General features: G+C 38.5%; 1 protein-coding gene across 1 annotated transcript; it reads left to right on the forward strand.

Annotated features, from left to right (window-relative positions):
• The first annotated feature begins 74 nt into the window (after positions 1 to 74).
• PDK1 (pyruvate dehydrogenase kinase 1) lies at positions 75 to 12,404 on the forward strand. The gene is made up of 11 exons (XM_040604323.1): positions 75 to 303; positions 3,561 to 3,702; positions 5,198 to 5,269; positions 5,894 to 6,078; positions 6,365 to 6,454; positions 6,749 to 6,826; positions 8,838 to 8,914; positions 9,613 to 9,711; positions 10,627 to 10,737; positions 11,878 to 11,991; positions 12,111 to 12,404. Exons 1-11 carry the CDS (start codon positions 186 to 188, stop codon positions 12,249 to 12,251), a joined length of 1,227 nt encoding a protein of 408 aa, XP_040460257.1. The 5' UTR covers positions 75 to 185; the 3' UTR covers positions 12,252 to 12,404.

Here is a 12,404-nt window from a genome sequence, read left to right on the forward strand (position 1 = left end):
CGCCCCGCCGCTGCGTGGGGCCGGGCCGGCAGGAGACACCCGCCCCGTCGGGCCCCGCCTCCCGGCCGCGCGGCGGAGGAGGCCGCGGGCTGCGCTGGGGCCGCGGCCGCTGGCGTGGCGGGAAATGGCGGCCGGGCCGGGCCGCGCCGCGCTGAGGTGAGGCGAGCGGGGACGAGAGCCGCGCCATGAGGCTGCTGCGCGCCCTGCTGCGCGGCGCCTCCCCGGGCAGCATCCCGCAGCAGGTGGACTTCTACTCGCGCTTCTCCCCCTCGCCGCTCTCCATGAAGCAGTTCCTGGACTTCGGTGAGTCCCCGCCGGGCAGTGCCCCCGCCGGTGCCCGCAGGAGCGGGGCAGGGGCGGCTCCGCCGCGGTCACAGCGCCCCCCTCCCCCCCCAGTTACCGCCGTCGCGGTCCCCTGCTGTTGCTTACCGCTTCTTGGCGCTGTCCTCCTTAGCAGAACAAGACTCTGCTTCCTTCCGGGAGTAAAGAGCCCAGTTAGCTCCTTCCCCGGAGAGCTGGAACTGTGGCAAGGTTGAAATTCAGCTGAAAACTCCCGTTTTCTGGGATGGCAAAAGTAGTTTGGATTTTGCAAAACCTGCAGTGTCGGGGAGAAGGTGGGGCCAGTTCTGACACTTGGTAATGTTAGAGTAGTGACTCAGACAGGTGACACTTGTTAACGCCTTTTGCAAGCTGGTAGCAGGCAGCCCTTGAAGCTGTACCGAACCCCAGGAACGATCAACCTCAGCTGGTGCCCAGCCGCTGGGACACTGTCGCTGCCTCTCCTCTGCCAGGTGTCTGTGCCCTACACACCAGGTGTCTGTGCCCTACACAAACACCGTACCCAAACGTTGCGGGTTTAGACGTGTGAGAGAAGGAGCAGGACGCAGACACCAAGAGCCACCCCGGAGCTCTGGGAATCTAGCCTCGAAAATGAGTAAATCGGTAGTAGTATCCCAGTCTTGCAGTCTGCACTAAAACCACTCCGTAAGGCTCCGAGGTTTGGCTGGCTGCTCGGAAACAAAAGGGATCACAGGATTTGTTCTGCTTCAAAGCAAAGACTATGCAGAGAACGGTCTTCTAAGTCACATCGAGAAACCTTCTCAAAGATGGGGATGGAGCCATGGTGTACACGTTCTGTTTCAGTACCCAAGGCACTCTCATGTGCATGAATGTTTACGTAAATGTTGTAGATAAACATTTAACTAGTTGCATTGCTTTTTATGGTTTTCTAAGTAAAACATATCTGAGGGCTAATTCTAGAACCCTGGACTTTGTGTAAGTAGGAGGACTTACACTGACAAGTTTCTCTTAACTCTCCGCTGTTACTTCATCCATCTCTTCAGTGTTTCATACACTGCAATGAAACGCATCCACTATTTAAAACTCCAGATTTGTACAGCAACCCCACCATATATTTTGTTGCTCCCATACTTTAAAGCAAACAATCGTGCAATTCAGAGTTCACTTTGACCTGTATTTTATCACTAAAATACATATAAAATAATGCTTACCTTCAAATCAGTGTTTATTTTCAAGGCACGGTATTTCCTCGTGTCAAAAGTTAGGGCACTTTTTTGCTGTTAGTATCTGAACATAAGGTAAAGAAAATCTTGTAAACTTTTGCTTAAAATATTTTCTTCTCTCTTTTGCTGAAGGATTTAATAACAGTAAAAACTAATGACAAAGGCAAGAAAAGAGCAGAGTGCAAGACAAAGACGGTATTTGTAGGACATTCTGTACCTGCTATAATCTGATGGTGTTTTCATTGGGTATTTTTTTGGCTCCTTTTGCTAGAGTGAGAGCAGCGGAATAGGAAATCATAAAATCTGGTAATGCTGACTTTAAAAAAAAAAAAAGTAGTCTACTTCTAGTTCATCCAGGTTTCTACTTAGCAAATAAAATATTCCATAAGCAAATTTAGGTCTGGATCATATACATCACTCATACCTTGGCTTAAAAGTGCACAGTATTTTCTGCAGGAATCTTACCCATTCACAGTTGCACAGGGAAACAAAGTCATTTGCCCATTTCACTGAAGGCTTGCTTACCCTAAGCTGTCTTCCATATTTGACCCAAGATTGCAAAGATACGGCCTCCAGATAGAAAACTAATTCGTAGAATGTCATTCGTTGAGTATATGAGGCATTTGAAGATTGTCTTTACATTCTAATGCCTTCAACCAGACTTGTTCATGGAATTTTACTTGAGAAAAGGGCAAGGCCAGTAACAGTCATGCCTGAAATGCAGTCTCACTAGGGAGAAGAATGAAAGGTTTCTGGGCAGAGGTCATATGTAGACAATGCGTGTAAGTGTCACTGGGGAGGAATTTCTTCTAAGCTATTAACTTTTTTATTAAGTTAACTGACATTCTCTCATCAGTGTAGTTTATGATGTATCTCAGTCTGGATGCATTAAACTAAGCTACTCCATTTCAATTTGGTCAAGGTTTTTAGTTTAAGATACTCCCGGCTTCGTCTTTTCTCATGTCCCATTCTTTCATCTTCCACAACTCCTCTTGCCAAATGGAAGGAGTGAACTGGGCAGAAACACCAGAGTTAATTTTTAGGAGTTAGCCTGAGGTATGTACTTCACTGCAGCAGATGAGCAGGATAGTAAGTTCAGATGCTGTTTACATGACACTCTTGAAGTCTAGAAAGAAGGCTGGCTGAGAATTAGGTAGAGGATTTCTTAGCCTCTTCCCCACTCTGCAGTCTCCCTTCTTGCCTAGTAAAACAAGCGTTGTGGGACAAAATTTAGGTCTTGATCTTAATAACCACATTTAATTGCCACCCACACATGACAGGACAGGTCAGTTATCAACAGGTGCAGTAACTTAGCTTCTAGCTTTTAAAAATGTAAAAAATTAAAAAGGTAAATGTATGGGAGAACTACTACCATAATGACCAAGCAGAGCAGTTCTCCTATTTTATCTTTCAGTGTTCATGTGAATTCATTCGTCTGTCTTCTTTTCTTGTAAGACAGTGAATTTAAACTACAACAGATGCACCTGAAAGTGAGATAAATATTACAGAATTTATTTTCTGAATGTATTCCAATATGAGTTATGTTCAATATGGTAGTTCATACCAATATGGTAGTTCAGTAACATCAGTGATAAAGCAAGGTATATGGGACCATGATACTTTCTCAAGCATCCCTCCCATAAATAGTTTCCTGTATTGGTTTCATTTGCGTCTCTGACATGCTTAGAATGACATACTGTTTGATCAGTGCTAGTTAGAGTCAGTGTTTGCTGCAAATAAAATTAATAATTTACATGGATAGAAACAATATTTAAAGTTGAATAGTATGGGTCTGTAAGTAGTTTATATGTTGAAGATTCTTGTTATTGCAATAGGGCTGGCAGGTTTCAATAGGTGTTTACATTTTGAAATACAAATGGGCTGCTACCATGAAGGAAACATGCTTACCAGACTGGCCTAGTCAACTTGAAAAACCAAACTGCAGACCTCTTATGCAACAACGTAAGAGTTCTTGTAGTTCTCTATCATAAGTACTGACTTTATTCTGATGTTGTTATAAATTTATTTTGGTCTTAGGATCTGAAAACGCTTGTGAGAAGACTTCATTTATGTTTCTGCGACAAGAGTTGCCTGTCAGATTGGCAAACATAATGAAGGAAATAAGTCTGCTTCCAGACAACCTCCTAAGAACACCTTCAGTTCAGCTGGTGCAGAGCTGGTAAGAACAGTGTCATTTCATGCCTTAAGAGTGGCCTTCTGCATACACACAGGTTGGAGGAACAAATTCTTTTGTAGAGAAAGAAAATTTCATGTGTTTGTAACACAAACATCACTTATTTAGACTAAGTAAATACTTCAATGTGACATAAATCAGAAACTAAATTTACAGAGTTGGAAGAAACCCTATAAGACCAAGTAGAGAACCCACAAGGGAATTACAAATCATTAAGTATTGCAGATAGTCATGTATGACAATTCAGTAAAAACAAAAATCCACGAGAACAATGTTGAATGGGGGACTTACTAAAATGAACAAGCTAGCTGAAGAAACCAACAGAGGCAGGCTAATGCACAAAATGTTTGCAAAAGGTAGTAGAAGCCATCTAAAAGACAGGTTATTGCAGGCTGAGAGTAAAGGTATAGAAAATATGAAGAAAGAGCAATAGGAAGCTCCCAAAGCCAAAATATGTAAACAGAAATAATGTGAGGCTATTAGAATTAAAAGAAGGCATCCTTTGAAAAGTAAAATTTGTTTTCAAATAAGGAACTTAGCACATTAAAGCATAAAATTTTGTAAAATAAAAGCAAACCAGGGATTGCCTAGCAACTGGTAAAGGCACATGGCTATTTAGAAAGGCTTTTAAAGTTAAGAGAACAGAAAATCTGCCAGTGAAGAAGTGGGATTGATTAGATGACTGATGATTAGATGATAAAAGGAGCTATCAATGAAGATGAAGGCTCTTGATGAAATGAGAACGCTTAAATTCTCATGGTACTACATGACATTGATCAAATGGGAAATGAATTCCACTTGGACAAATGGAAAGTAGAGCACAGAGAGGGACCTCCTCTCCCTGTATGCTTGTTTGCTTACAACGGAAAAAAAAATTGATGCTACTGGGGATATTTTTCTGAATATGTCAGTTGATGGGCAAGAAGGCAAATAGCGTTACAAGCTAAGTAACAAGTGGGGAGGAAAATAATTGTGGCACTGTGTTTGCCCATTATTCCTCTAAAATGCATGCAGTTTTAGTCACTCCATCCTGAAACAGAAAAGACCAAGAGGGATAATCAGAGGGTTGGAACAATTTCTACGTGAGGAGAAACCAAATAGAATTCTTCAGCTTGGAAACTACACATCTCAGGAAAGAAGTGGCAGAAATACTCAAATCATGAACAAGCTGGGAAGATTTTCTAATAACAGGAACTTGCTGGGGCTGCAAATAAGTGATCACCTACTGGGTTTAAAACACAATGAAGATCTTTTATGCATTCTAATTAAATTGTAGAATTCATTGCTCTGGAAATATTGGAAGAAAAATCATGAATAGATTCAAAAGGATCTAACAAAATTCACAGAGAATAGGTCAATGGGATATATCATATACAATGATTTGGAAACAAGCCATCTTGGAAAAGCATAAATTGCTAAGCAAAGGGGATCTAGGGAGGCATACTGGAATTAGTCTATGTCATGTTTCTTTCATTTAAAGGTATGTCCAAAGTCTTCAGGAGATCCTTGACTTTAAAGACAAAAGCTCAGAAGATTCAGGGGCTATTCATAGGTAAGGATTTTCTGTCACATATGTTAATATTATGTAGGACTGGCAAGAAAGTGGTAGCTTAAGAAAAATTTCAGCTATTTTCAATCTTTACATAAGAACTGCAGTAATGTTACCCCCTGTCTGTAAAAGGAGGGTACATTAAAACATGAAACAAAGTACTTCTATGCCATATCATACTGATCAGGGCTTTTTTTGTTACGCTGAAGAAGCTATGAATACGTTAGACTTGATTAAATGTTTACAAATGCCTTACTTAAAATGCTGGAACTGATGTATGTAACTTTTCACCTGTAGAGTAAGTTTAGTCATTGTTGGCTGACCATTGCTGCCGTTTGACAGGCATGGGATGATCTCCATGAAAATGGTTGACAGTTTTCTCTTTTCCTTGGCAGTAACCAAGATAATACATAAATTAATAATTTTATAAATAACCAGTAATGGTTGAATACTGTTTCAATGCTAGTCACTTGAAATACACTGTAAAGACTGACCTGTCTTCTTAATGCTGTAGGCAGACCTATTGTATTGCTATATGTAATGGTCTTAATTTTTGTAGGTGAATACTGTTTGCCAGAGTATTAAATTCACTTAAAAGTGAAACATTAAACAATGTATTAATTTCAGTTTTACAGATACTGTGATAAAAATCCGTAATCGACACAATGATGTAATTCCTACGATGGCTCAAGGAGTAATAGAGTACAAGGAAAGCTTTGGCATCGATCCAGTGACCTCACAGAATGTGCAGTATTTTTTAGACCGTTTCTACATGAGTCGCATTTCAATTAGAATGCTCCTTAATCAACACTGTAAGTGCCATTGTTGAAAGGAGGGGAAAATGATACCTGTACTATGTCAATATATTTTCCTTTCATTTTTAAGGGCTTAATATGTACTTATATGCTTCTTAGGAGTACACTATTTGTCTTGCTATTTTATAAACTCATTAATACATAATTAAAGTATTTATTAATAGTAGGCTTTCCAGTGAAGATTGGAATTAATAGATTGCCTATAAATTTCTATTTAGGAAAACTGAAGACTAGGAAAACTAAAAATATATTGGGTATTAAATAATACTTTATTTTTTGGCAGCTTTACTCTTTGGTGGGAAGATTAATCCAGCTCATCCAAAACACATTGGAAGCATCGATCCTAGCTGCAGCGTTGTTGAAGTTATTAGAGGTAAATTCAGCAGATAGGAACAAGAATCCTGAAAACTTACATGGATGTCTATACTGAGAGCCGATACACACTTTGATATTCATACACTGTTTAGTTCTTTCCTGTCTGGAGCAGAAGTTTCATTTAAAGTGTAACACAGTTTTGTCACTTTTCCGTATTAACCTGGTTTTTCTAAGAAAATACAAAGTCCCTGACAGTGCAGCATGTTTTCCATTTTTTTTATTTCTCCTTTACATTTTGCCAAAAAGAAAAAAGTAAGAGTTGGAAATGTAACTTTCCGTGTTGTTATTATAGATGGCTATGAAAGTGCCAAGAGACTCTGTGATTTATATTATGTGAGCTCTCCAGAACTAATCCTTCAAGAGATGAACGGTAAGTGAATATGGGATGAGGCACTCTTGAATGTAGTGAGGGCTTCTTCTAAAGTAGCTGGTGGTGAAATGTTCTCCTTTTACCTTTTGTGTCGTTTATATGTTATCTATATCTACTGTCATAAATAGTTTCGGGGTGGTGATTGGGTTTTTTTAAAATCTGGCAGAAGACTTTCCCTGTTCCTCCCTTTAATTACAAAACTGAAATCAGTAGAAAAGTTATTGACACTACAGCTCTTGATGTAACAGATTTTAGCAGCCACCTTTCCTCCCTAAGGCTTCTTGAACGTCTTCACCCTACAGTCTGTTGCATGTCACCCTCTCTGCCCTTTTTGTATCACCAAGTTTTATACTAAACATTCCATTGCAATTTCTCTTGCTTATTCAGCTATCATGTTCTTGTAGTTGTAATTAGATAGAGTATGCTCAAGTCATGGTACAAATTATTTGAACCCATTGGCTTGAAAATTCGACAGTTTACACCTGTGTTACTGTGAACTCAGTGACTGTCCTCATAGTCCTGCTGAATGCTGAAAAGCCTTTCTGACACTACTCACTAGAGCACTTTTCAAGACACTAAACATCAAATTTGGACAGACCTACAAAAACAAGTGCTCAAAATTGTTTCTACAGGTAATTGCGAAAGCCAAAGTGCAACCATGGTAACTTGGCCTATGTAGCTAAAAGCAAAGAAAGTCTGACTTGACTACACATTCCAGATCTTTTCTCCCTATTCTATGAAACCTGTCATTCTGTATCTAGGTTAAAGGGTTTACCTCTCTCCATCTTTAGAGCCTGATACTAAAAACATTTGTTAGGAAACTGTTGGTCATGCTAACTGATTCTCTGTACTGAAGGGTCGCTTAATAGTGTATGTGTTCCAGAAGCCAGAACAAATAGCGCAGTTTTTACAGGAGGAGTGACCTTTTGCTCAGTGAATTGTGAAGGTGAATTAAACCTGACCCAGGCCAAATACACATTCCTTGCCTGCAGCTGAGAGTGGAGACCATTATTTAAACCTCAGGCATGGAATCATGGAGTAGAGGTGTGGAGGGAGACTGTTAACTTGAGGACAGGAACCTGACATATTTTGAAAGTGCAGTTTCCACCCCCACTCCTTTTTATTTTTGCTGGGTACATAATTTGTTCTAGATCTTTTGACATCATCAGTCTTCAACACTTATGTTCATAAAGCACTGGTCACTAACATTCTGGTGAGAAATTATTAAACCAAAAGAACTAGCAGAATTTTCTAAGTGACCTTTCCTTATTTTTTGATATAATGAACATGTTCCTGTGATACATTTTCTAGAATTTGTTCTTTAAAGAAGTTTGAAAACTGTACCAGTTTTATAGCCAGAATTGTCTATATAGTTTTTGTTAGTTTCTTGTTAGAAAGCAGCTGATTTCTAAGTGGATCCAAGAATAGGCTGTGCTGTAGTTACTATTTTGTGCATTATAGATAAAAGAAATTCAGGTTGGGACAAACCTCAGGAGGTTTCTAGCCTGACTGGCTCAAACCAGGGACAGCTGTGAGGTCAGATCAGGTTGCTCAGACCTTTATCCAGTTTGGTCTTACAAGTCCTGTAAGGATGGTGACTATGTAACATCTCTGGGTAACCTGTTCCAATGCTTAACTGACATGGTGAGAAAGTTTTTCTCTATATCCAGTCTGAATCTCTGTTATTTCATCTTACACTCACTATTTCTTGTTCTCTTACCATCTGAAGAGCCTGACTGTCTTCATTATAACTTCCTCATAGGTATTAGAAAGCAACTATTTTATGTCTTAATCAGTGGTGCCACAGGGGGCTTTAAGTTCTAAAGCAGCAAGCACATTTGAAAATTTTGAGAATCACTTCTAACATACAACTTTTCAAAATACTTCTGTTCAAATTTTCCTTCTCTTGTAAATCATCTCAACAATGCAAATAAACATTTTGAACTACTGCAGGAATGAATAAAAGATACCAAGTTTGCTCTTTTATTTATTTAGACTGTCTTTCCTCCAGCTAAATCACCAGGACAGCCCATGCAAGTGGTGTATGTGCCGTCACATCTCTATCACATGGTTTTTGAACTTTTCAAGGTCTGTGCACTTACCATTACACAATTCTTTTATACATCTTTGTTTAGTGTTTGCAATTGTTTGTATTTGCTTGACTACTTGAACCAATTCTAGATAGCAGTGTTCATTTGCAAGTGCAAAGCCCTTGCTATTTGATTGCAGGAAGGTACCTAAATTGTACTGTTTAGACAAACCGTTAACTGCATAGAAAATGAACAGCTTCAGAAGATGCATCTCCTTTACCTAGACACTGAATACATCTGACACCTTTGGAGTAGACTGCTAGAAAGTCTTAAAAAAAGTGTTAAGACATTAATTAATAAAGCAAGTGAGAATAAGACATATGTTAGGACTTCTTCAAATCTGTTATACTGTGTAACAGGTCCTATAGAACTCTCCTCAAGCAGTTCGGTCCTAGACTTCTCTTGACCTTTGTGTCATGTTGCATGTACTATGCATTATAAAGAATTCTACAAATAAAACTGTACATTAAAATATTCAGATATTTGTTCTAAAAAAATTAAACGTTTGAAGTCTGTGTACTCTAATAAACAATATACTTATACTGAATAAAGCAGAAATGTTTTAGAAAACTGTTCTAAAACTATATATGTCCTGATTCTGAAATATGTGCTAAAAACAACTTTCCTAAGTTGAATGTTTTAAGGTAATATACAAAGTGGTAAGAACAGGGTTTAAGTTGTACTTGAAAATTGCAGAATGCAATGAGAGCCACCATGGAACATAATGCTGATCGATGCATTTATCCTCCAATTCATGTACACGTCACATTGGGAAATGAGGATTTAACTGTGAAGGTACCCACTTTTTGTATTGTTTTGAATTATTTTGATTCGTTGTTTTTCCCTCTGTTATAGGTAGCATATTACTAACTTCAGTTGGTGGTCTCATTCCAACAATAGATTGTCTGTTATGATGTAGTATGTAAGTAACAGGACCATTATGGAATTTCACATACTGTGTCACCAGGAAATTCACAAACAGGTTTGCGCAGTCACGCTGCAGGCTCTGCAGTAGAATTCTATGTCTAGTTTATAAGCAGCCATAACTAAACATGAAGTAGCATCTTTACATCATTGTGATACCAGCATTTTCTAAGTGACAATGATAGAGCTATACAAGTGTGAAACAGCTGGAAAAAGGGAAATAAACACTGTATATTCCATGCAATTCAAACCTCCCTGAAGTACAGTTGGCAGAGTAATTTCTTCTTTTCAAAGACCAGAAAAGCACTGGCTTTTTCATAGCTATACCTAAACTGCAGTAAAAGAACTCTTCTGAGTTACTCCTTCAGTAATAGATTTTAATAAGTAGTATTTAACTGGCAGTATTCTTCAGGAATAAAGATAAAAACAGACAGAACCTGACATTTGCTAAAAGGTATATATACTGACATCAGACAAAATTGAGTTATGAACAAGATAAGAACAATGCATAATTTGAGTAGAATTTTCTTGCTTCCACGAGATTATGAATGCTGCTTATGGTAGTATTTTATTTAAATGGTTTGGATAAGGGATGAAAGGGAAGGATTCATCCTCTCTCTGGTCACTGCTGTAGCTGAGATGAAAACTTAAGAAAACCCATAATTTAACAGGGAAAACTTTATATTATGTTTTACCTGAACTTTCTCTGGATCATTGTTTGAGAGAAGCTGTGTTTTATAAAAATGCATCCAGGGACATAATGCTACATGTTTCTTCTTGTTCCAGATGAGTGATCGTGGTGGAGGTGTTCCTATGAGGAAAATTGACAGATTGTTCAACTACATGTATTCAACAGCACCACGTCCACGTGTTGAGACGTCACGAGCTACACCTTTGGTATGCAAATCTTCTATACCTTGTCATCTTGAATACGTTACATTGTCACAAAAGAAACCATCTAGCTACAGCTATGAAGTACTGATTTTATAGATGCAATGAGTATCACTATTTGAATGTTACAGCTTAATTATTTTTCTGAAAATAACTGCAAAATTGCATAAAATCCTAAAATACTGAAAATTATTTAAACTTACTCAGGATTCTGGTTTTCTCTACCAAATACAAAGATCAGTTACCTCAAGCAGAAAACTTAGCTATGCCGCATTTACTGCAGTAAGGACAGGAGTGAATTGTGTGGCCACTGAATGAAGGGAAAAATAATTATAGCAATGATTTTGGATCAAGTCCGTAGTTTCATTTATACTGTGTAGTCAGTGGTATCATCCCCCAGCAAGGACGAAGGTACGTAGATGTGACAGGGCATATGAAGAATCTACTTTGGTCTTGTGTGAACTTAACAGATGCAAAATAATTAAAATCTTTAGGTCTCAGTAAGAAGCTCTTGAACAGCTTTCTTGAATTTATTGTCTCACACTGCATCATTTAAGATGTGTTTTTAAAGTGCATCTAGATGACTGTGCAACAACACTAGATCATTACAGAGATGTATTCTGTATGTTTAAGATTGTCTGAAATTTAGTAGATAAAAAATTTATACTTACGCTTCAGGGCTATGTCCTGCTACTACAGACAGGGCTTGACAGAATTTTAGTATAAGCTATGAATTCACCGGCATTGCTGCTTGGACCTTTTTTGTATATATCGATGATGAAATGTATCTGACTTAAGTACTCAGTGTTCTTAAGATGAGCAGCTCCATGAGGTGACAGATTCAGTACAGTTTTCTCTAATGGTGTCATCTCTTCTTGAAAAAAGCTACCATAATACAAGAAGCGTTATCTAGCAGCCCTGTCTGACAAAGGAATGAAAGTTTTCTCATAATCACAATTATCCATGCATTCTTCTGTTTTTGGGGTGTATATTAGTTCGGGGAGGGGGGGAGGCATAATAGTTAATATTTGAACTCCTCTTACTGTCAAACATCATGCTTAGTTTGTCTATTTACCTGTTGGGTTAAAACAGAAAATACCGCTGATTGATGCAATTAATGAAAATACACTTTTTCTCTTGTATTAGGCTGGATTTGGTTATGGCTTACCCATATCACGTCTGTATGCACAGTACTTCCAAGGAGACCTGAAACTGTATTCCTTAGAAGGCTATGGTACAGATGCAGTTATTTACATAAAGGTATGATGTAACACTACCATTTTGAAGTTAGTAGCAGCTCTGATCTGCTAATGGAACTCATTGTTCTCTTTAACTTTGATTAAAGAGAATCATCAGCTACAGTCTTCTCTACCCAACAGGCCTTATCAACGGAATCAATTGAAAGACTCCCTGTATATAACAAAGCAGCCTGGAAACATTATAAAGCAAACCATGAAGCAGATGATTGGTGCGTGCCAAGCAGTGAGCCAAAGGACATGACCACTTTTCGCAGTACATAGTTTTTCCCTCAACAGTTCACAAGTAGGTGTCTGTAAAAGGAATTTAAAAGACCTGGTTTACACCAAGATGCTGGGCTACATTTGATATGTGAAAGTAATTTTAAGTGGAGTAACAGAAGGTTTGTAATGTAGTTACTCTTTTCTGGAATTAAA

Source organism: Falco naumanni, chromosome 8 (genome assembly GCF_017639655.2).
Source record: "Falco naumanni isolate bFalNau1 chromosome 8, bFalNau1.pat, whole genome shotgun sequence".
NCBI lineage: Eukaryota > Metazoa > Chordata > Aves > Falconiformes > Falconidae > Falco > Falco naumanni.